General features: G+C 39.7%; 2 protein-coding genes and 1 long non-coding RNA gene across 23 annotated transcripts in view; 1 reads left to right on the top strand and 2 right to left on the bottom strand.

The window, feature by feature from the left end:
- MAPK10 (mitogen-activated protein kinase 10) overlaps positions 1-2,290 on the top strand; it is a 267,071-nt gene extending 264,781 nt beyond the window's left edge. For 7 of the 8 annotated variants that reach the window (XM_054029918.1, XM_054029914.1, XM_054029915.1 and 4 more), the window contains one exon: positions 135-2,290. In XM_054029918.1, coding sequence (XP_053885893.1) covers positions 135-277 — 143 coding nt within the window. In that variant the 3' untranslated portion in view covers positions 278-2,290. Of the gene's footprint in view, positions 1-129 lie in introns of all 8 variants that reach the window. The other variant, XM_054029922.1, reaches the window with a different exon arrangement.
- Positions 220-16,075, bottom strand: LOC128838090 (uncharacterized). Of its 4 annotated transcripts, none has more exons than XR_008445096.1 (4): positions 11,872-16,075; positions 11,107-11,179; positions 8,173-10,600; positions 220-306 (listed from the first exon to the last, which is right to left on the bottom strand). It is a non-coding gene; the product is annotated as an uncharacterized LOC128838090 (long non-coding RNA). The 4 variants fall into 4 exon arrangements; XR_008445098.1 differs by having other exon boundaries at positions 8,173-11,179; positions 11,872-11,926; positions 14,370-16,075; XR_008445095.1 differs by having other exon boundaries at positions 8,173-11,179.
- Positions 16,076-17,288: 1,213 nt separating this feature from the next.
- ARHGAP24 (Rho GTPase activating protein 24) overlaps positions 17,289-24,952 on the bottom strand; it is a 337,655-nt gene continuing 329,991 nt past the window's right edge. For all 11 annotated transcript variants that reach the window (XM_054030215.1, XM_054030223.1, XM_054030224.1 and 8 more), the window contains 2 exons: positions 23,829-24,897; positions 17,289-18,133 (listed from right to left, as the gene is read on the bottom strand). In XM_054030215.1, the coding sequence (XP_053886190.1) occupies positions 17,890-18,133; positions 23,829-24,897 (1,313 nt within the window). In that variant the 3' untranslated portion in view covers positions 17,289-17,889. The remainder of the gene's footprint in view (positions 18,134-23,828; positions 24,898-24,952) is intronic.

Raw genomic sequence — 24,952 nt, 5'->3', positions numbered from 1 at the left:
ATCTTCCACGGTTGCTTAAAATGATGTGTTCACCAAATCCCTGTTGCAACAAGAAATGCTTCATTTGTCTTCAAGTTGCAAGGAATCCTTGGGTTTCAGGTTTAATCACATTGGTGTTCATTTTCTTAGCACAGGTGCAGCAGTGAACAGCAGTGAAAGCCTCCCTCCATCCTCATCTGTCAACGACATCTCCTCCATGTCCACTGACCAAACCCTGGCATCTGACACCGACAGCAGCTTGGAAGCTTCTGCAGGACCCCTCGGTTGTTGCAGGTGACTAGCCGCCTGCCTGCGAAACCCAACGTTCTTCAGAAGATGAGGCAATTTAGGGGGAAAATAATAACAAGAATAAACGATGGAAAGGAAGAGAAATAAAAGATAAAGATTTAAATGAAACAACCCTTTTCAGCCTGCTTCTCCTACAGAGTTATGTAATGCAGCTAAGCTCAAGTATATATTTAACTTATAGTTGCTCTGCTTTGGTCTTCTTCCAATGATGCTTACTGAAAAAAAAGGGGAATTAAAGAATCCTTTTTTTCCATAAAATGTAAAATTAATGGCTGCAAAACCAGCAACCTGCAACCGTCCTTTTCACACTGGCATGACAAGGTGTGCAGTAGCCACTCTACGTATGTATGTGTGTGTATCTGATTTCACTATCTTGCTAATCTATTTTATCTACTTCTGCCCACTTAGACAGATATACACACATTTATCTCCGTACATGTACAGCACACACACAATGTGTATGATAGTATGTGCAACTGTGTATCTCTATACATTATATATAGATACACAATATGCACTCTAGAACTAATTGGCCCATTTCATGAGAACTACATAAATACATCTGTAACATATTGCCAGTATATAATCTGTTCAATTTGTTCATTAAGTTGTATATCATATAAGATTTGTAAAAGCAAAAATAATAAGTCAAGCCTGAGCTCTCTCAGACCCTTGAAGATGTAGCACCCAAATTTCAACTGATATATATATTTTTAATAATACTGGTTTGTACGGAGGATGCACGGAATGGAGATTTACAAGGAAAATGTGCATCAATGGTGCATGCTAACATTTGTTGCTTTGATTTTTAGAACAGATATGAGTTAGGACAAGGTTAAAAGGAAGCACATCTGTCTTTGGGGGCTGTGGGGGTTGAGGATGGAGGAGTTGTCCTGTGAATACCTAGTATCTCAGCCCACAAGGACTTCAGAGACAAACTTTTCATAGTGATAATACAGTGAGTTATTTTTCTTAGTTTATAGATAGGCTTATCATTGTTAATTATAATGTGTATGTGTGTGTTAGGAGCTAAAATGTGGGGGGATAGGCTCAGATAACAAGAAGGATGTACACAATTTTTATGTATCATTTATGATTAGGTGCGTGGGAAGCCAGGATTGCAGACAAGGGATGTTTGCAGTCTACTTCCTCTCTAGGTATTTGTTGCTGCAAAGGAGTTGAATTCCCTTTAAATAATTTCCCTCGTGGGAATTACATTACTTGGACACCATTGATTCTATAGTTCCTTTCAGCCTTTTTTCCCCCCAGTGACAAATCAGCTGATTCCTCAAAATGCTTCATCAACTGGGCTACACACAGCAGGTTAGTAAATTGAATGGTCAAATATTCTCATACACTTAATAGGCTTTGCCTTTGTTTACCAGCCAGGAGCCAAGCTGGGAGTGTAACAATCAGGATCTCAGGCAGCTTTGCATATTTCTAAAGAAGCCAATATTGAGTAAATATCAATTGGATTTTGATAGATAATAATACTTTGAACCTGTCGCAGAGAGTAGTGTCAGGTCTTTTAACAGCATACAGCAACACTACACAATTGTTTAGAGCAAGTGAAGAACAGTTTTTCTGTCTGAAACAGCAATGAGGATTTTAGGTAGGCAAAATGCAATTGTCTGAGTTGGAATTTAGCCAGAATTCTAGGGTTCACATCTCTCTCCTCTTATCCAAATGTGCTGTGCCATCTGTAATGTATGCCTCATCCAAATGGCAGGAAGAGTTAATTTAAATAGCTTATTCTATTTAACTGTAATGTATAACAATTTTTGAATCTACAAATATTTGATTGGACAGTTGACAAATCTGCCATCCCTAAGCTGGGGAAAATATCTGAATATCAACTGAGATTTTGTCCAGAGTAAAAAGCAAACAATAAAGCTTCCACTCAAGTATGTAAAATAAAAGTAAAGAATAAATGTAATGTAATCTCAGAGTTAGTAGCTCTGAGTGGTCTTGAAATTACACTATAAAGTAATTTTTCCCCAGGTATGTTTTGGTGGCTTTTTTTCCATTACATTTTTTCATATATTGAAAACAAAATTATGTATGTGATTTTTCTAAAAACTCAGTTACAGCAGTAGGTGTGAAAGCAATAACTATAAACAATAAATTACTACTGCTAAATAGATTTAGCAATATTCTCTCTTAAAGCCATGAAACATCAAATTATTGTTTAGCAACATGACCTTAATCCAGCTTCAGGTGAATGCAAATACTAGTGAAAGGGTTTAAAGGGATACCACAAAGCATTGTAGGCGTGTCAAAGCAATAACACTGAGGGGGACTCCTTAGCAATAATAGCAGATATCAGCTCCAGATTTCAATCATCATACATTAACACTAGTAAAATATAGAGGATTCACCTCCATTTTATATCCCCCTGGTGTGCACCATTTTGGGTTGTCTTCTCAACCCAAAAAAGGGTGAGCCTCTTGGAGTGACAGATTATTAAATGAGTGCAACTAACTACAAACATGCCATAGACTTGAAGACTTTCCGTGCAGTGATAGTAATGCTGTGAACATAGCTACACAGGCAGTAGCTGGGAAGTGCTTTGTAGAGAGGTGTGTGGACACTCTCCCAAGTTTAATTTGTCAAAACTAGAACAATGACCACTCTCTTGTGCGGTACTATTCATTTTTCCCTGGGCTCATGAAAAGGGATGCAGTCACCATAAAAGACGTCCTAGTGATTGGCACTATAGGAATCCCTATAATAAGGAATACAGTTTATCTAAATGCCTGTCTAAGGCCCTGATTCAGCAAAACACCAATGCATGTGCCTAAGTCACACACAGGTCAATGTGACTTACACATATGCTTATACTTAAGTATGTGCTTTAATCCTTTGCTGAACAGGGATGAACATACTTAAGTGCTTTGCTGAGTTGTGGCCTAAGACAACAATCATAGCATTTCTTTTTGTCCTTAAATTTGTCAATCTTCCTTTTGGGCAGCTCTGCTCTTTGAAGGGTGCAAGGCTCTCCACCCTGGACAAAGCTATCAGCAAATGAACAATAGACCTTGGTGGATCTGTCAGAGCTGGAGTAACAACCCCTCAAACATGAATAGTATCATTCATTTTCACTTGGCTCAGGAAGTTGATGCTGTCAACATGTAACCTAAAGGAATACAGGTACCAATGAACTAGAAACTACAGTGATGGACGCTCTGTAAATACCTATGGATAGATAAAAACCTTCATAGTTTCTAGACGTTCCAGACATCTGTGTTTCAAGCCTTCTCCTCATTAGTTCAGTATTGTAGCCAGCATGAAATGATGGTTGCTCTTATTCTCTCTTGCCAGTGATTTTTAAATCTACCTCTGTTTTTAATAATATTAATTAATACCTCGCACTTGTATACTTTTATCTGAAGTTTTCAAAGTGCTTTACAGCTAAAATAATGGAGAGAATGAGACCCATTCTGGCTAAGGGCTAGATTTAATGCCCGAAGCTGCAGATAGGCACCTATGCACTTTTGAAATATCCCACTTAGGTGCCTAACTCTCATTGACTTCCATTGAAGTTAGGTGCCTAGGTGCTTTTGAAAATTCCACTAGGCACCTATCTGCATCTTGAGGTGTCTGATACCTTTAAGTGACTTCCTTAAATCATGTTGATAGCCACTGGCAGAGTAAAGTGATTGCCATTCTCTGTTCTGAACACTAATTAAAGTCACTTTAAGAAACTGTAGAGGAAGGAAATGATTGAAGAACCTCTCCAATGGGGCTACTACATCTTCAGGGGCATCTTTCTAAGTTTCTGGATGGTATGAGAACTCTACAGGAATTACAGCGTACTAATGCTTCTAAGAGACTGGTATTTTTCCTTGATTGAATGGGAAGGAGGTTGAAATAAACAGATGGTTATGCAGGTCTAGCTGTTGGTATTGAGATTAACCTTGCTCCTACAGACTTGATGGCTGTTGGAAGAGTGGTTTCTTTTTAGGCTTGCTCTGGTTATGCATGATTGACTAATCCTCTCCCTAATAGAAAATAATCACCAGCCTATAGAATTTAAATAGAGGTATACTTTTCTGCTATAGGATTCTAAAGATTGATTCAAGAAATCTACAGAAAGGATAATATCCACAGAGCCGTACTGGTTTCAATAAATTCTAAAGAAACATTCCATGAGGATTTTAATGTATCTTTAGACAATTAAACTATTTCTTTAAGTTGGTCCAACACTGAGATTTTTGCAACTCACATTCTTATTCTGAATTCTAGTTTACACGGGATGCCTGATGTAACCTCAAGTTCAGTAGATTACTATATCACATAGCATTTAAGTGGAAGTACACTTATGGTAGCTTATTTTATTTATCAAAACCAGAACAAAGATGACTAATTCATTGCATTTTTCCTTTTGAAATTCTTTTCTTCATGGCATAAATCTGTAACTCCAAGAGGTGGCAACATTGGCTAGATCAGATGATGCTGTGGCAGTACTACTCTGCTAAATTTACAAGCCAAGCTGAGGCTCCCATATTTGGTTTCACTTTCAGGCTGTTACCTGGTGCTTACTGAAGAAACTAGACTTATGGCAGTGCCCTGAGGGCAATTTCCATAACACTGTCCCTTCATTAAATGCAATCCAAGTTAATACTATTCAGTGGAGCTGGTTGGAGGTTTTCTAACAACATTTTTTTTTTCATCTGAACATGCAGATTCATCAGAACCTAAACGGTTTGTGAGAAAGGGTTGTTTTTGATGAAGCTTCCAATTTGAAAAATTTTTGAGGGAAGAAAAAATTTTGAAATTGCCACAACATCCCAAGTTGACCTGATCTGATTTGTATTTTTATGATCAGTTTGTAGAAAATTTTGAAGATTTTTACTTCAAAAATTCTCATATTTCCTACCCAGCTATACGCTTTAGTGTTTCTGAGGAGAGGAACACAGAATGGAAACCTGTTGGGAAAAGAATTAGACTTGTTTTTGCCTGACTATTTAACAAAAATCTGAGTTAGGTGTTTAGGTTTATAATTTTTTTGCGTGCACGAGTGTGTGTGTTTGTGTGTGTGTGGTTTTTTAGGTTTTTAGCGATATATTTGATCCAAATTTCTTAATGTGGAAAATAACCCTGTAAACTTAATCAAACCATGCATCTTCAAGAATCTGATAGTTGTGCTTGTTTGAATTTACATCAGTTTTCAAAGGATACTGTTAACTTGTGGCAGGCTCAAGATGAACTTTAAATAAATATACCCCCTACACAAACAAAAAAAATGTTCAGCAGATTTGAATATTCCACAACTATGTAATGTCTTAATTAGAAAAAAAAATTGTTTGTCATCTTTATTGATAGCTCTGTCCAATGGAATTTAGTGGAATCCATGAGATATATTAGGAACTTGTCAGAAAGACCCAATATGTCTTTTTGTAATTAGGTATTGATTGCAAGAGCTGAATTGTTTAAACCTCATTTCTGTTCAGTCTCGTCAACAAATGTCAGGTTAAGGCTTTTGGAGAAGGTCCAAGTCTGCAAAAAGAACATTGAAAACTGCTGCCAAGGCCCAGTGAGTCATTTCCAGCTGAGGCTGAAAGGTTGAAATGTATATACTCAAGTAAGACTTGGCCACTTTGGAAACTAAAATATCCTCAGTGTGCTTATCAGTTTAGACAGGCACACCTGTTCTCTTTGCTAATTTCCACTGAACAGGGCCATTTTTTTCTTCTAGAAAACGAGATATTTACAATGTAAATAGCTGAACTGATTCTTTTCTTCTCTGTAACTAATATGTAATAATCCACCACCTCGTCTTGTTGGATCTTTTAAAAAAAAGACCATGGTATGCCTAAATGTAGTTGACCTCTGGCTATTTCCTTAGTCAGGAATGTACTGAGAAGGAAGATCCCAGGGGTTTCAGTGTATATAAAGAATCATGTATATTTAGTAAATTGAGTAAGTGGGACTTACGGCCAGTATACATTAAACAACAACAGTAACAAAATCTCCAAACCCTAACTAGGAAAATGAACTGTTCACCTTGCCATGCCCATTCTGTAATAAGACACCTGCCTGTAGTCCTGCATGAGCAGACTTCAAAGTATAACTGACATTAGGGACTGTAACATATCAGCGTTGATAAAAGTAGATTATTAAAAAAGACCAAAAAGCCAATAACAGTTCAGCATGAAGACTGGGGGATAAATGTCCAACTTTGTTGCAAGAGCCTAGATTGACACGGTAGCCAGAACCAGTAAGCATGGATAAACTGAAATAGTGACATTTAATGAGGAACTTGACATATTACCATTTCTCCCTCCTTACATTGTTTTCTTTTTCCCCTTCTATGTTCCCTCTGGTTGGTTTAAGGGGCCTATATTGGCTTTGGTTTCATTCATCAATGTTTTGAGAGTCAATATTGAGCCAATGCATTCTGATAGTTTTGAATTATTAAAAGCAGAAGGGACTTTCCTACCCCTTCATATCAAAAGGAAATCTTGTCTGAGTTCTTCTCGTGAAGATACTTTTCACGGGTGTACTGATTTGCTTTTGTTTAGTTGGTTTTTAGTGTTCCGGATAAATAACACAGTGTAGTAAACCATATTGATATAGGGTTTTATTATGCATGTCTTCTGCACCTATTAACTTCGGTGAGACTTTGGGTGCACCAAGTCATGTAGGGTCAAGATTCAAATGAAATACTTTAAGTACTCTGTAGGTGAAGCCCCAAGTGCACCTCTGTGACTGTACATTGGGAAATTGCTGAATTTTACAGAATGGGACCCTCCTTACCTGTGAAGAAGCTGTAGCCAATGAGTGAACTTCACTCCTCCTCCTCAGGGGACCTGCATGAGGCCTGTGCTCCACTTATGCCCTATTTTGAGGAGTTAAAGTGTTGTGGAGGCCTTGTTAAGGGCTCTCTGCACAGGAGTGTATTTCACCTACTGTGAACATGCATGTATATGTCAAGACAGACTGTTCCAATAAGGAATGTTTGGGTTGCTTTCATTAAGAACTGGCTCTATACTAATTTAATTAAAATAGTTGTAGCCAGGAATTCCTATGTGGGGGGAGAAAAGGCAAACACAGTGAGCTCTTACAGCCCACTCTGTTTTCTTGCCCCTTTCCTTCACTCCTTATTAAATTATGGAGATTAAATCAGCCTAAAGCAACCCTCAACTTACTTCGATACCTTTAAGGAGCAGAATAGAAAAGAGAGGGGTTTGGGTAACATTACTATTGTAAATCAGTGATAAGCAAGGGATTCAAATGTCTTTTTTTGTTAAGATAGTGATGTTATTAGGCTATGCAGAGCTGAGTACCCTACAGTAACCAGGCAAAACAAGTTGAGCATTGTGGTCTATTCTTCTTCCAGTTTTCATGCAAAGAAATGGGCCCAAACTAAAACATTTGCACTGCAAATCAATGGGGTTTGAATTAATTTGGATTTAAAGCCCAGGCTCCAAACACCTTTATAAGGTTTTGGTTCCAAAATGGAACGGGGAGGAGAGGGATATTTTCCATTTAAATGTACTTGAAAACTTCCAACACAGGGTTTTTGTGAGGCTTGCACCTCTCCAGCATGGAAGTAAAAATCTTTGTGAGAACATTTCATGAGATCTCGGCACCACTGAATCCAAATCCACACTCTAGCCCATAGTTTGACTTCAAACAAACCCTGAATCCTAAATTACAGTGGTTCTGGATCAGGATGTGGCCATTGCAGTTGCATATCTCATAATGCCCATTGATCTTTAGGGGGAGCTGTGGACCCCGAACTTGAAATTTCAGTTCTTTAGTCTGCTGGTGTCACTTTTAATTTCACTTGTTTGGGTGAAAAGTAGTTGGTTATAAAAGATTGGTTATGGCAAATAACCTATGTTGAATAGCATTTATAGAAATGTGGCAAAACTTTACCTGTCCATTTGTTCAGGGCACATAGGTAAGAGCGCAGTATCATCATTGGGATTAAGATCAGCAAGTGGACTTTGTGCCTGGCAAAAATTAATGAGGAGACTGTAAGGCTGGGTTAAGCATATTAGTGCAGGTTCTAATTCAGCTTAGAAGTTTGGTATGGCTTCAGTCAATCTGAATGGTGGAGGCAGGTGCTGGTGTGATGGAAAACTAAAGCCTGATGGTCCTGTAGATTGAAACTGGCCAACAACCAGTCATTTTGGCTCTCTCCACATTACTAATGGCAATGTGGTCTGTCTCCTGTAGGGGTTTTTTGGGGGTAGCATCATACTATTGTTTAGAAAAACACGTTCTCCAATTAAACTGCTCCCTGGCTAAGACCTTCCTCAAAGCAATACAAATAAAGCGTGAACTCCATTTCAGGTTAATGAACTGTGCCTTCTCCAGCAGATGGTCATGATTTTTAATCATAGTGTCCTCCTATTAACTGCACAGCTTGAAGCCTGAATTGCTAAGCTAGCATGTCTTCAAGAACATGTGATTATGGGTCTCCTAGTGTATGGTGCATTATGAGCAAGTTTAGTTGGTTTAATTACTAGTGATTTCTTAATGGATTTGTCATATTTTAAAATAGGCCTCAGGGAAGGATTAATTATTGTTTGTCTTGTTGATGCCTCAGTTGAAAGCTCTGTCCATATCCCAGCAGGACACATATTTGTGTATAACAGTAACTGGGCCAGTGAAAAAAATAACTACTTTTCTGAATGCTTGTGCCAAGTCTCCTTATAGGGGAGATACTGTAAATGTAGAACAAAGGATTTGAGCAACTAAAACATTTCCCATTCAAAGGAGGATTGTGAAAGGAATTTCAAGATGGTTAAGAACTTCCAGCTCTGCAGGAAGAAAATGTGTGATCTCATCTTATTACAAACTATATGTTTTTTGCAGTGGTGTCATAGCCACATTGGTTCCAGGATATTGGAGAGACAAGGTGGGTGAGGTAATATCTTTTACTGAACCAACCTATGTTGGTGAGAGAGACAAACTGTCTAGCTACACAGAGCTCTTGCTTGTCTCTTTCACCAATAGAAGTTGGTCCAATAAAAAGCTATTAACTCATCCACCTTGTCTCTCTACAGCCTATATAGGCAGACATTGAAATCACTGTCTTTCATTTTCCAGGAACAACCAACGGTTTGTGGGATGGAAAATCTTTTAAGGTCATCTACTCACTGACTGACATATGTTGGGGGGGGGAGGGAGTCCTGTATAGATATGGGCAAGAAATCATCTGCAGGTGCTATGAAAATACCACTCTGCCATCAACTCCTGCCTAACATCTGAAGAAGCACAAATGAAATGACATTGAAATTGCCATCCTTGAACTGGCCCATTGAGTCCAGTAGGTAACAGGGATCAGTCCCTGATGCTTCAGGCACATAGCTGGTGGAAAATACCCCTCAAGGTGCAATAGTATATATAATGGTGCAGAAAAAGTTATTCCTGGTGATCAATTTATGCCAGGAGGCATCAGGATTATTTGCCTTACATTCTCCAAAACCAGATCTTATCTTTTCAGCTTCAGTCCTACTCCCTTACCCTAAAACTAGGGGAAAGAATTACTGGTGTGCTGGACTCTGATGAGACCCTCCCCAAGCCAAGAGGAGAGATTTGAGGGGTCCCTACAAAGCAAAATGTGGACCAGGTTTGCCAATGAGTTTAAAAAAACCCAAACAAAACAAGCCTTGGGTCTAACCTGAAAGAAATGTAGAGTGAACCTACACTCTTTATTGTAGAACAGTGATTTTTTTAATGACCCTAAACACTGTAGTTGTGAACCCATCATAAACAGTCCTGGTTGCAGCTCTTGCTGTAAGATTTACATAAGCAGAGGCTATGTTTCAGGTAGAACAATCAGACTCAGTCCTGCATGATTTTAACCCCAATTCAAAGGAGCATGAACAAAGAGAAATTTAAAAGAAGAGTTTGCATAAAACCTTACTGAAAAGCACAACTGCTAATTTCCGAGACCCCTTAGCCAGAAGGGGAAAGGACTGAGAAAAAGAGAGGGCCTGGTATTTAAAGGCACTGCACCTAATGAGAAATGAAACCCTATATCTGAATAATGTGAACTTTGGAGTTCTAAGGCAGAGCCCTGGTCAATGTGGGTTCTTAGCAGTGGCAGATGATTGCTTTTTGTATTTATTATTCAGTTTCCTGAAAGGTCAGTGCATATTGTTTAAGCATAAATGCACTTACCCCTAGTGTTCTCTCTGGCACTTGTAGACCCTCTCATCCTCTTCCCCACCCCAAAAGAGGCAAATTCAACTTGCCTGGATAATTCTGCAACACTCACAGTTGGTGACTCCAGATGGATCAATTGGACAAGTGGCAGCACCACCGAGCTGCTTGCTTTTATCTTGCGGACCTCCTGCATGATCAAGTATGTTAATGGCAATAAATGGTTAGTGGCAATAAAATTACAGTGTCACTATAATCTTTCACTCACCAGCAGCAAAATGTATGATTTCTAAAACTTAGGGACTGAATTGTTGTAATGAGTGTTAACTCCCCTGTCTCCTTTTCTGGTGTTAGTGACGGAATAACAGAAGTGTCATCCCAAACACCTTTAACAGTGCAGCATACAAAGCAACCTACATAGACACAGCTACTACCCTTTAATGCACTAAGTGTGTTGGCACCATTGTGACACACAATGAAGCCAGAGCTCAGGGACTTGGAGAAAGATTCCACTCCAGATTTGTGATGCATCTCTTTCAGCAAGTTGACTGTAGTATTGTTTTAATTGCAAACCCTTCCGTGCACATAGCACACACTGGGTTTAGTGCTGGACAGGGCAGAGTTGACAACCAAGAATATCCCCCAATTACTCCTTGCCTATGCTGGTTTGTATTACTGTAGGGAGTTAAAACTTACTTCTCTCATCTCCTATGGCTGCAGTTTTCACATTACTCTTCAGAATGTGGCCTTATAAAGCTGTATGTATAACCTGTTTTAAAAGAACACAAGAGGAGGAACATGATGCGAAGCAAGATCATCATCTAAAGGCATCACTGGAAACCAAACCAATGCTCCTATCAGTTCTGTACTGCATTTCTTCCCCTACTCTGTGCAAACTTGGCAGTTTCCCATGTTGATGCTCATGGACATTTCAGGTAATGCTGCTTTTTTTGGAAAAAGCACGTTTCTGCAGCTTCAGTAAGTTTACTGTTTTTTTAAAAAAAACATTGTCAGTTACCTTTATGCTGTGAGTTATGTCTTCTCCATGGGAAGACAATGAAGGAAAAACTCAGATGGCTCCTTCAGAAGTGTCACTGGCAGATGCATTGTATGGTATTTTAGCCATGGCGAGTCCTGTGAAAATCATTTGCAGGCCTCTGCCTAAAATCCCACAAAAATTATGGAAACATTTGACTTGGTATTTCAAAAGTTGGAAGTAAGTATGTTCATTTACACAATAGGGTTTCTCAAACTGGTACCGACCGCTGATAAGCATGAGACTAGTTCGATGAAACTCGCCTACACACAAGAAAATGAATGTGTCAAAATGGAGATGACATGCTTGCATTGTTCTTTCTTTCAGATAGCTTGGTTGTTAGATAATAACTAGCGTTTAGTTTGCTATAATATAGTAAAGGGGAATTATTTCCAGTGGGCATAGCTACATTGCTTTCTCCCCACCTTCATGTTGTCTTTGCTTCTTTCAGCTTTCCATTGGGTTTAAGATCCGTGGACTCTGTAATAGCGTACATGAAATAAAATATAATCCCAATGAGCCCCGATACAGTAAAAGCAACTGGAGGATGCGGTAACTATGTAGACCCCTGCTGAAAGCCCCATTTAAAGTATGTTTAACACATAGCCTACTTCCCAAACAAAAGCAAGTTATCTACCTGTAATTCTTACCCTCTAAAGTCAATTATTTAGTGGATTCCTACCCTTGGGTATACACTGTGTGTGTGCAACCACACTGCATAAGGTAGTGGTAGTACAGAGTAAGAGATCTATTTCAACTGGTAACTTTGGAAAAAGATTACCTATTTAGCTGTAATTCTTGTTGCTTCCCAAAAATATAATGTATGATGAAACCCTACCGTCAGGTCCAGCCTTCAAGTACAGTAAATTAATACACAGTGAGTTCTGTCATGGGGAGCATGGATCCAAAATATCGTCTGTTTGAAAAATAACTACTTTCAGATCCAGTTTAGTGTATAATGAAATTATATTTCTGATGTGGTGCAATTTGGCAGTGTTGGGAGCTGCCATCAGAAAGGGTCTGACTTTGTCACCATGCTAATTAATATCTTCATCTGTAAATGGTCCCTTTTAGTATCATTCACATAAGAATGGCAGAATCAGGTCCAAAGAGATTGTGATAAAGAATGTGAGTGTGATGTAGCTTTGATAAGTTATACCCACCTATCGAGCTGGCTTTTTCTGAATAGTTCGAATTACCCGGTGTTCCAAAGAACCTACATATTTCTGATCAATCATTCTCTATTTAAATCTTAAGGGCTCAGTGAGGTTAGTATTATCATCTACACAACACTGATGCTCCCTGGCATAGCAAAATTTATGACAATTAGTCTCTATAAAATTAAATTCATGTCTTCTATATGAACACTCCAATAAGAGATATTACATCAGATATACAGTAGATAAAAATAAGATTAATGCAGTCTTTTTAAAAGACGACGATGATGTATGGTGCTTACTGATTAAGGAAGTCATTTTGGCCTGTCAGAAGGCTTTTTTAAAAATTGTGATTATACTCAAATCCATGATACATTGTTTAGAGCAGATGTTCCCTAAGAAAAGTCGTATTTGTATCAACCTTATACTCTTCCTCTGCTATAAAATGCAAATTCATTAGTTCCTCAAAGAGCAGGCAAGGAGAGTATAATTCCACTGAATTACTGGCATACATGCTATAAGGGTAATATGCAAGGAACAGTCACATCACAGTGTGAATGAGAGAAGGAGCATGTTATGTTATTTTTGCAGAAAAAAAATCAAATGGAATAGTATTTAGGGTAATACATAGCACCATATTATCAAAAAATTGAAGAATGAACTGTAAAATTCCTGGTGTTTTCTAAGTAAATGGAGATTATTTGCCAAGCCAATTTTTCTGTAAAACAGTGTCAATTCAGACATCTCTTGGATGAGGAACTCAAGCATATGCATTTCTCTAAGTATCAGTTATCTGCTAGTTATGAACAGAGGATCTAACATACTTTTCCCCTTTCAATATCAGAACACCTTTCCTGAAATGCAATCTGTATCATTGTTTACAGTATCTAGAAATGCACAGTATGTGAAATACAATGAGACCTGTCTTAAGCCATTGTCCAAAGAGATGGCAAAAGTCAGTTAGAAGGTAGTGCAGAATTGGTCCTAAGGGACCTGATTCTGTAGTGCCTTGTGGTGGTGTTTATACATGTGAAAATTTGTGCAATACATGCCTATTCTGATTTGGGAGTGTTGTACACACCAGTATTGACACAAGCTACAGGAACTCAGATATTGTGGGGATGGATGACCTTAGGACCAAGGTATTTGGGAGTGGTCTCAACACAGGAGGCTGCCTATTAAGCAGGGTGTCTTGTGTAGATTTTACTGTATGTAATTTTAGCGCACTTTTTAAGGCACAATGAAAGGATATGGTTAGGAGTGTTATAACCATAATTCATGGGTATTACAATGCACAAGGCATTCTTTCTATTTTTCCAGGAATGCAATTGTCTCATTCATAATAATAGATGTAGTGCAATTGCTTTATTGCTATTGCTTAAACTTTCATGAGGGAAAAAATAGCTTTTTTTAAAAAAACATTGAAAGAAAATGAAGTAGGCTATAATAAGTGTGGAACAATAGTTTCAGCCAAGCCATGTGATTTACATAAATTAAAGAACTGGTACCTTATTAGCATGCTGATCAGTCAGTCAGAACAACTCTGTCATTATAAGCAATTTTGTAGCTGGTGCTACGTTTAGCATTGCAAACTGATGGATACACACCTGAGAGTCATGTCAGTAGCAAATGATTTCATTATAAGCATTGTTGTGTTAGTAGATACCAAATTAAATGAGCACAATGGGACAAAGCAACATATTCTGATAGGAAATGGTTTTAATACAGAAAAATGCTTGGGAAAAAAAATGTAAACTGCTACTTACAGCCCAGATCCTAAGTGGGATTCCACACCACACATGCTGCTGGAGGGCCAGGTTTGGAGACCCCGTGCCAGGAGATCCTCCTTCCCCCATGGTGTGCTGCCCCTTCACTGGTTGTTCTCCCTACTTTAAAAGAGGGAAGACGAGTAAAGGGAGGCATGTCACAAGAACAGCCTATGAATCAATAAGTGCCAAGCCCCTGCACTGGAGGGAAGCTGTGGACCATGGCACCTGTTCCTCCTTCCATAACCGGCGGGAGTGGTTTCTCTGCTATGACTTGCTTCAGCACAGTGTCCTGGACGCAAATCCCAGTTACTTAGGTTTGGCACTCGTTTTCAGAATTGGGCCCTTTACAAACATATCATTTGATTGATGCTTTTTTGTTCTGGTTGTCATGTCCCTCACTAAGCAAAAGGAAATGCAACATTGTTTTCACATGGAATTTCAGTGACACCTTTTGGTTAGCTAGCAAAATTCTACACTAAGTCTCTCACCAGACCTGTTTTAACTAACTCCCAGGGCATTGACTTACCTCCCCTTAACAGGCTAAAATTCAGAAGACTGAGGCAGGCAGTTCCCAAGGCTGGAAAAGAAAATGCCATTCTTCAGGCCTGCAGGATTTAAAACAATGACTATTTTAACTAACAGGAGGGTGATAAAGTATGGAGTGCCCCCAAAATAAACCTTTTTCCTTTCACACCCAACCCCTAGAATGAAATCACTCCCACCCAAAACAACTACTGCAGGAGCCATGTATATTGGCAAACAATGCATTGTGTTTTCTTCCTTATCTCATGCATGGATGCCAGGTAGTTTAGAGTTAGGGACTTGTTTGGAAAGCGAAGCTCCTACGCTAACTACAATCATTGCTGCTGCATGGAACCGATGCCTATATTCTCACTTTAACAACAACACTAACCTAGGCCCAACCTTGCATTCCTCAGTGAGGCAAAATTCCTGCTTTATGTCCGGCAGGAGTTTTGTCTAAATAAAGCAGGTGGGATTAGGGTTAGAATCTTATCGAGATTGAACAATTGAGGAGGAAGAGGATGTTCAATTACTAAGACTAGATGTAATTCCTTTATGTAAAACAAATAGAAGCTCATTTTTTTTGTACTGTTTGTGACTGATTTTGTTCTGGTGTGAGAAGGAGGTACGTGCACGGTTCCTCTACAGCAGTGCAGTGTAAAAGTCTGACGGTCTTTTTTTTTCCACACCCAAACTCCAGCTCCAAACAGCACCGGACTTTTCAGAAAAGTATAATCACTTCAGGAAATTACATACATGCGGCTCCGGTCCTGAACTAATTATATTTTTTTAGAAGGAAAGAAAAAAAAAAAAGACACTCGAGATTTTAAATTTATTGTGTATGAATAAATACTCTATGTGTGTGACTGAAAATAAAAAGAACTCTTTGAAATCAGAAGCAGTGTGAATTGTTTGATGTACGCCTCTCACCATCCCTGCCTTTCCAAGAGTGACATTAGTATTGGCCACATTACAGCAGCACCTAGGTGCCTCAGACAAGGTTGAGGTCCCCTTGTGCTAGGAGCTGTACATACATATAATAAGAAAGAGTTCCTATAAGAAAGAATTTATAATCTAAATAGCCAAGGCACAGAGCGGCAAAATGATTACCTACAGTTGCACAAAGGTCAGTGACAGAGCAGTGAATAGAACCCCAGTCTTCCGAGTCTCAGTTCAGTGCCCTATCCACTGGAACACACCACCTCTTAATATATATATTAACATTCAATCCAACAAGCACTGCCCAAAGGAGAGCTCTGCTAAACAGTCAGACTAGAAACTTACCTCCAGAGGAATTAGTGGCAAGTGTTCTGCTCAGGCAAAATCCATTTCATGCTAGTAGTCCCTCTAAAGTCATGCTTTTGCAAGTAGTCTGAATCAGAATTTGCCCTATTTTGCATCCAATGGAGCTCTGTGGATATATGCAGCAGAACGGGTGTAGTGTAGGTGACCCTAAACATTTGAGTAGCCCAAGTATTTTTCAACCCTCTCTCTGACAAAGATTCAAAAATTGAATAATCTAGTCAACTAAAATGAAGAGTACAAACTACTTTAATTAAAAAAATTACTTGCTATTTTTAATATCCACCTTAGAAGCAAGTAAATAATTGTTTCACCTACCAGTGTTTTCCTTTTCCACTTGGGCAACATGAATAGGAAGTTAAATTTACCCCCTGTCCAGAGGTCCCACAGAAGACTTCATGGGTCTCTTTAAACCCAGTGTTAAGGACTCAGGAGCACAGGGCCTCTGAATTGTACTATTGAAATCTAAGCCAAAATCGCTTTGCCTAGTTGAATTAATCAGCATTATCTCTATCATCATCAATACTGCCAGCACAGACCAATCTGAGTTTCACTTGAGAAAGGACTACAGGATCCAGCCCAGAGTTGATGCAGCAATGTTACTCTTGCGACTGTAAAATCATGCAAACACAATAGCGATTATTATTTTGGCTTTTTGGTTTAATTGCTAACAGTGATTTCTTTTTCTGGTTGCTTAAAGCAGCACTGTCAAATACCAGAACTCCTTTAACAAGGACTTTTAAGTCAAATTCAGGGCCTTCACTACATAGCATCTCCAAGGGAAATGGGGAGCCTCAAAACAACAGCATTTGGAGTCAACCAATAATATGAGAACTAGAGACATGATAAACCATTTCAAATCCAGTCCTCCTTTTTAAATACTTCTACAAATAGCTTTATCTGTTATTTACAGGAAACTGAACTAGAATGAAAAGACGGTTATTCTGGAAAAAAACATGGTCAAGATTCCTTAACCAGACCATCTCCTTTAGGATTTCAAATCATGGATAAAATGGTCTGACATTCCAAAAACTAAAAGAATATTATTTATGAAGAGTTCCGAGTCCAAAGAGAAAAGTCCCAAACTTGTCAGATGTTAATGTTATATTTTTATAAAATTATTTACACTTTTCTTTTTGGTCATGGGCAAGTCCATTGGCACAAACAGCACAGCCACACATTATCTCTTGTTTTAATAACTAACATTATATATATTTGTTTATCTTTAGTTCCCCTCCCCCCATGCAAGAAGGGTAACAAAAAAAATTGATATAAAAAATAAGCTGATGGTAACACAATGCCAAAAATAGCTTATTATGTTAAGTGCAAGGGAGAAAAGCCTTGATATAAAGCTTGATTGCAACAACATTTCAATTTACCAGTTTAAATACAAGACTTGCATTAAAATATTTTTTGAGATGTCTCTCGCTCTCTCTTTAAGATGACCTTTTTTTAAAACCTATATACACATTCAGTTGTAACACTTGACACTAGCATTATGAAGCATTCAAAAAGTACGATAACTTGATAAGTACACACTGCAGTATGGGTGCTTAATGTCTGTAGGTATTTCTTCCTTCAATGGTTTACAACATTTTGTTGAGTGCTAGCCTCAGTCAGGTGACCAGCCACCTGAAACAGTATAATACCCCAACATCCCTTCCCAGAATCCCACAGTCTCAGCTCAGAATGCTCACTGAATCCATATGGTGTTGCCTCTCTCAGGCCTGCGAGGCTCCACTGTTAGTTCTCCAAATGTTGAGAAAAACTGCTCCATCTCTTTTTGCAGCATGTCGTTCCTCTTCTCTGCATCTTCTTTGGCCCGCTCTGCATTGCGCATTTTGATTTCTACCATTGTAAACTTCTTCCTTTCCTGGTCCAGCTCATCGTGCAGGGTCATCATTTCTGTCTCAAGGGTGAGGTTTCTCTGTTCCAAGCTGCAGAAATAGAAGTATACAGATGACAGTCCTCACTGAATTACCCAGCCTAGATTAGAGCAACAGCCTTTAATTTACAATGCTTAGTCCAAGTTTCTTTAAAGAGACAATGTTAAAGTAACATGTTTCTTACTGGATGTTTACTGTTGAAGTGTATCCTACAAGGAATGATGGAATCTTCATCTCTTAGGTTATTTATAATTGAAGGATACAAACCACTGGAAATGTATATGGTAGGAAACAGCTCTGCATGTGCTAGGCAATTAATTAATTAGTCCTTTTCCTTCTCCAAGGGTTGATTCTGGCCTCACACTGGTTGTACACTGGTGTAACAACAGAGGCCAATGTACTGTCAGAACACTATGTCCCTGATCCTCTCTTTCTATTTGCAAATATTGATTCCCCGTGCTGAGCTACTGTTTGAAAAAATTATAGAATCATAGGTGAGAAGGAGCCAGAAGGGTCATCTAATCTAACCCTCTGCCAAGATGCAGGATTTGTTGTGTCTAAAGCATCCAAGACAGATGGATATCCAGCCTCCTTTTGAAAACCTCCAAGGAAGGAGATGCCATGACTTCCCTAGGCAGTACGCTCCACTGTGCTATTGTTCTCACAGTTAGGAAATTTCCCCTCAGATTTAATCAAAATCTGCCATGCTGTAGTTTAAACCCATTGCCTCGTGTCCTGCCCTCTGTGGCAAGAAGGGACATTTTTTCTCCATCTTTTTAATGACAGCCTTTCAAGTATTTGAAGTTGCTATCATGTTCCCCCCAAATCACCTCTTTTCCAAACTAAATGTATGCAGTTCCTTCAGTCTTTGCTCATGGGGCTTGCATCCCATCCCTTTGATCATTTTTGTCGCTCGCCTCTGGATTCTTCCCAGTTTCTCTACAGCCTTTCTATATGGCAATGACCAAAATTGGATAGAATACTCCAGCTGAGGCCTAACCAACGTTGAGTAGATTGGTACTATCACCTCCTGTGACTTGCATGCTATGCCTCTGTTAATGCAATGCAAAATAGGATTTGCTTTTTTTTTTTTTTTTTTTTTTTTTTGGCAACAGCATCTCATTGTGGACTCATGTTGAGGTTGTGATCCACCATCACTCCCATATCCTTCTCAGCAGTGTTGCTGCCAAACCAGTTATCCCGCATTCTGTATCTGTGCATTTGGTTTTCCTTTCCTAAGTGTAGCACCTTACATTTGCCCTGGTTAAATTTTCTTTTGTTGTCTAGAGCCCAGTTCTCCAATTTATCAAGATCCCTTTGAATTTTAGTTCTATCCTCCAAAGTATTTGCAACTCCCCTAGCTTTGTGTCATCTGCAAATTTGATCAGTATACTCTCTATTCCAATAAACAGGTCATTAATAAAGATGTTAATTAACACCAGACCCAGAACAGATCCCTGTGGAATCCCACTTGAGAGCACCTTCCAATCTGACATCATTCCATTAATAGTTACTCTTATGTATCTATTTAATGGTAGTTCTATCAAGCCTGCATTTCTCCAGTTTATTTATGAGAATGTTGTGAGGGACTGCATCAAAAGCCTTGCTAAAGACCAGGTATATTAGGTCCACCGCATTCCCCTATCCACCAAACCAGTTACCTTGTCAAAGAAAGAAAATCAAGCTGGTTTGGCATGATTTGTTCTTAGTAAATCTATGCTGACTTCATCCTCCAGGTATTTGCAAATTAAATGTTTTATATATTACTCCAGTAGCTTCCGAGGGATCGAAGTCAGGCTGACTGGTCTATAGTTCCCCAGTACCTCCTGTCCCCCCTTTTTAAAGATGGGCACTATGTTAGCCCTTCATCAATCTTCCAGGACCTCTCCTGTCATCCATGAGTTTGTAAATATTATTGCCAGTGGCTCCAAGATTTCTTCAGCTAATTCCTTAAGCACAGCAGAAGGCTGTGCTGACTTGAATCCATTCAAATTAGTCATAAGATCTCTGACGTGTTCTTTACTTATCCTGATCTGCATCCCTTCTCCTTTACTGTCTATGATAACTTCCTTAGTTGTCCAGTCACATGTTACTTTTTTGAAGCTGCAGTCGATGTGATTTGTTTTTATTTTAAAAAAAGTTACTTACTATATTTGAGGGTTTATGTAAAGGACCAAGCACACTAATGGTATGATCTAATGCATCATAATACTAATGCATGTCAAACACTGAATGTGTTCCAATATTATCAACACAGCTCAGAGAATTGTGATGTACGCAGCTAACGAACTGTTCCTCCTTTTGCTTTCTGTGCACTGTACCTTTATATTTCTAAAAGCCTGCAGTCCAATGGAATCAGCAGCCATGGTGTGTCTCAGTTCAGATACAGCTTGTTACAGAGGAGACATACACACCATTCTGTCTCTTGTAAGTGGCAGAGATGGGAACAGAAGCAGCTATTCTAAGTGCTGTATCCACTATACAACTGTGCTGAGGGCATAACGACAATGCTTTATTCCACTGCATGCTGTTATGCACCCTTATTAAGGGGAGACATAGAGTTTGGATATAATCACTCATCAGTTCATGCACCATACTATCTCTCTTCCTCTAAACAAAGATTTAATTTACTGTGTTGATGAAGTAGGAGAATTGATGACTGGTAAATTGTTCTCCATTTGAAAACAATTGAAAATTTCTTTTCCTAACATGACTCAGCTTCACCTATTTTAACAGCTCTTGAACTATGTAGGAAAGTTTCATGCAAAGCAGCAATGAGGAAATGCGTCTCTTGGCTGGATTTACAGATGAAGGAAAAATCCTAACTGTTTCCACCCATTCATTTGGGAATTCTGCCTTACGCAAAAACAATTTGAGTCTGATCTTAAGTTGCATTTCACAATGATGTAAGTGCTGAAGATGAAATGCCAAAGTCAGTCTGGTGTGTAACTTGGTGTCAATTTGAATCTTACCAATGTGCAGATATATAACCAGTAGCACTCATGATTTGAAATGTGGAAGGAGAGGCAGCAGGACTAAAGTAGATCAACACATGTCCATCCTTAATTTACCTCTTCCCTATTGTATGCATCACCCCTGGATTGCCTGGTTGAGTTATAGGATACAGTGGATGATATTCGGAACCCCTTCTGGGGATACCTAAGGGTTAGAATAGCACAGACACTTTGCCTCATAGCAGCTGTGACACTGTGCATGGGGGAGGGAACAGAAAGACATTGCACTGTTTCTAAACTTTCAGCAGCTAGAAGAAAATGAGCATGTACAATCTGCAGGCTGTAAAACATGGACTGTACCACCCTCACCAGGAATTCCAGCACACTCCCAATTACAGAAGTGAAGGGGTGGGGCCCTTGGGATGCCCCATCCGCACCCTAGCTTATCAGCCTCTGACTAATCAGTGTCTCAAACTTTTTTGACATGAGCTAAAACAGTGAAGTCTCACTGGCAGGGTTACCACCCACCCTGAATATGTGGGATACTATTCATTTTCTTAGTGCAATGCTACAAGAATTCACAAAGCCCTGACTTTACTGTTGGTACTCAAGAAACATCATTTGTACGCTGCTTTTGAACAGTTTGGATAAATTCATTAGTTTAGAGCAGTCTATTGCTAAACAGTGTAATTCATTTCTAGTAGTGAAGGTATGGGGGAGATTATCTAACTCACCTAAGGAAGTGAGGTGCACAAGTCCTATTGAAAATCTCCCTCCTGCCTCATTTGATTTAATTTCAGTGAAGTGAACAGGCAAATACTGTCTGAGTACCCAGCCCAAGTAGCTGAACTGGGTGCTGGGAACATGTGTGTGTGTGAGCGGAATCCCCTTACCTTCCCAGGCTGTGGAATGGGAGAAGAGCTGCTCTGGCCTCAGGACTGGGAGTAGTCTAGGGAGCCCTATCCTCATGTGGCCTTCAATAGCTTGCACTCCCAATCCTGATACTTGCTCCTCCTTCAGTGATCTTTTGTACACAGACATCTTGGAAGCGATTATGGAACTGCACTTCATGTGGCACAATGGGTCCTGCCCATGCTGCAGGACCTTACTGGTTCCACTGCAGCAAGGCCCTCTGTACCCACCGATGAAGGAGAAGGATTTGCGGTTCTAAATATAAAGCCACCCAAGAACTTGGAAAGCCACCATGCATAACCTTTCTCCTAATACGCTAGCGTTATCATTGTTCCTCCAAAGTGCTCTCAAACATCCCTTCTGCTGCTTTTGCTTGGTATCCATGCTGGTCTTAACAGGTAGGGTAGCAAGACTCAGCTTAAGTCTACACTGAGCCCGTGTCCAGGAAAAGTGTGCTACATGTTGTTTAAACATTTCTAACAGGATATTTGTACCCATTTGGATAATGAATCATTTGGAATTTTTAAAGTTAAGTGTAGGTCTATACTTCCCTCCGGGTCCAGCGGTAAGCAATCGATCTTCTGGAATCGATCCCGGAAGTGCTCGCCGTCGACGCCGGTACTCCTGCTCCGTGAGAGGAGTACGCGGAGTCGACGGGGTAGCCTGCCTGCCGCGTCTGGACCCAGGGTAAGTTCGAACTAAGGTACTTCGACTTCAGCTACGTTATTCACGTAGCTGAAGTTGCGTATCTTAGTTCAAAGTGGGGGTTAGTGTGGACCAGGTCTAAGGAAGGTGACAAAGTAAACTTGTAAGACAGCCTCATTTTTTAAATTGTACAATTACCCAAGTCCTATTATACTCATGGGAAAATGAAAAAAAAAATGGTTTTCTGATTTGTTTGCAGCTTTTCACTTCCAGTTAGTATAGGTGTGTTAGAAATGCCACAACTATTGTTACTAAGTCACAACCAGTTAAAAAGAGCCATGTTTGCATCCGTCATTCAATGGCAGCACATTTAAATATCTTACATAAATAAAAGGAAATCATTTAATGCAAATAGAATTAACCCATGGAATGCATTGCTGCAAGATGTTATTAAATTAAATAGTTTAGTACGATTAAAAAAGACTGAACACTTAATTTGAATACACATGGCATCTGCAGCTACTCTAGTCAAATTAAAACATAAGGGCCACAAGTCCTCCAACTTTAGGGCATAAACTGGGATCAGAATGAAATTCTCCCCAATAGTTCAGTTTGGCACAATTGGCCCTGTTCATTAGAGAGATTTTTCACTTCCTCTGAAGCATTTAGTGCAAGCCGCTGCTGAATGCAGGATATTGAATTAGACATGCCATTGTTCTGCTCCAGTATGTCAGCTACTTCCATGCAATCTTCAAACGGGTTAGAAGTTTGATTTGAATGGGCACCCTAACATCTGAAAGTTTTCTCCAAATCTTTGTGTCAGCTCTTCACTCCTCTTGGATCAGCAAATTTAGGCTGAGGATCTTATGGAAACAGACTCTTTAGTGAGCTTTCACATGCTTACTATGTTTAGGCCTTCAATTTGAGAACAGCAATTCTCATGCTACACCAATCCTTCTGCGTCTGATCTTGTCTGGTAACATGAGGCACACACAAATATGCAAATACAAAATATCATGGAAAGAAAAAGTTGTGATTTTTTTTTCCAATGTCAGACCAGGTTTGGTTTGAATTAGGGGGAAAAGGTTCAGGTGGGCTCCTATTTTATCCAAGCATTTTCTCCATCTCTACTACCAATTCCTATGTTCAGATTCACTGGGGCATGGGTGCATAAGAGAATTACTCTGCCTCTCATTTTTATAATTAGCACACATGGCAGAGATACACCATCTTACCTCTTTATCCTTGTTTCATACTCCACCTTCTGTTTTGCCATCTCCTGCTTTAAGCTGGACACTAGGCTGTGCAGAGCACTGTGGTTGCTCGTGTTGTTTGCGACAAACGTTTCACTGTTATCGCTGCTGCTGGTGGCCCGGCTGCTGCGTCCTCCCACGCTTCTTCGGTCAGTTTTACTCTCATAGTCTCCTTGGTTGGAGAGGTCTTCATGTGGTGGCCCATCTAGTACCGAGTCTTCAAAATTACCCCCATAAAAGTCTTGCTCGGGGCAGGTGGTTGTAGACGATCGACAGGAGTTGGAGTGTTCGGGTAGGGATATTTCACAAGAGGATGTGGACCAGGTGGCACTATCTATGCTCTGTTTATCATCCGAATTCACCATGGAGAACTGCTGGTGGACATTGTCATAGGTGGAGAGTCTGTTATGCTGGCCCGAATCACTCACCAATTCCTTTTGTTTACTGTCCCTCAACGTGACATACCCATTGGGCATCCAGCTCAGGTTTCGGCTGTTCAGGGAGTTGCTGTGTGCATCCGTGCTTGAAATGCCCATTCGCACGCCTCCATTCTGCATGCTGTGTGTGCCCATTTTAGTAACTGGACCTTTCAGGGATGATGTTCTCCTGGCCTGCAGGGTACCATTTGGTAAGGTCTGGGTTTTCTCATGGCCCTCCACAGAGCTGCTGAAGGACCCATTGGTGACTATGCCACTGCCTTTATTAAAGGCTGGGTTTTTTTTCACCATGAGAGGTGGGCTTCTTGTGACATCAGGTTTGTGAATGCTGTTCCTTGGACTGTTTGACTTGCTCCCTGGCAGCACTGTGGGAGACCCATTGTCCATGCTTGCCCTCTGGAGAGGCTCAGGTGTGTCCCAAGAACAGCTTCTCACCGCTGTCTCCTTGTTGTTATTGGTCTCTTTATTCTGGAGCTGACCAATGATCATTTTCTTCTGGATCTCATTGTTGTTATTGCACACCTCTTCCCCTGCCTGAAAGTCTGTGTCCTTGGGAAATAGCTGTTCATGTTCACTTATCATCACTGACATCAGCTGCTGGACTACTGCAGTACCTGGAGGATGGCAAATGAACCACCATTAATGAAGTAGTTTCATTTGAGAAGTGAA

The sequence above is a fragment of the Malaclemys terrapin genome, chromosome 5 (genome assembly GCF_027887155.1).
Source record: "Malaclemys terrapin pileata isolate rMalTer1 chromosome 5, rMalTer1.hap1, whole genome shotgun sequence".
Taxonomy (NCBI): domain Eukaryota; kingdom Metazoa; phylum Chordata; order Testudines; family Emydidae; genus Malaclemys; species Malaclemys terrapin.
This window is presented reverse-complemented; position numbering and strand designations above follow the sequence as displayed.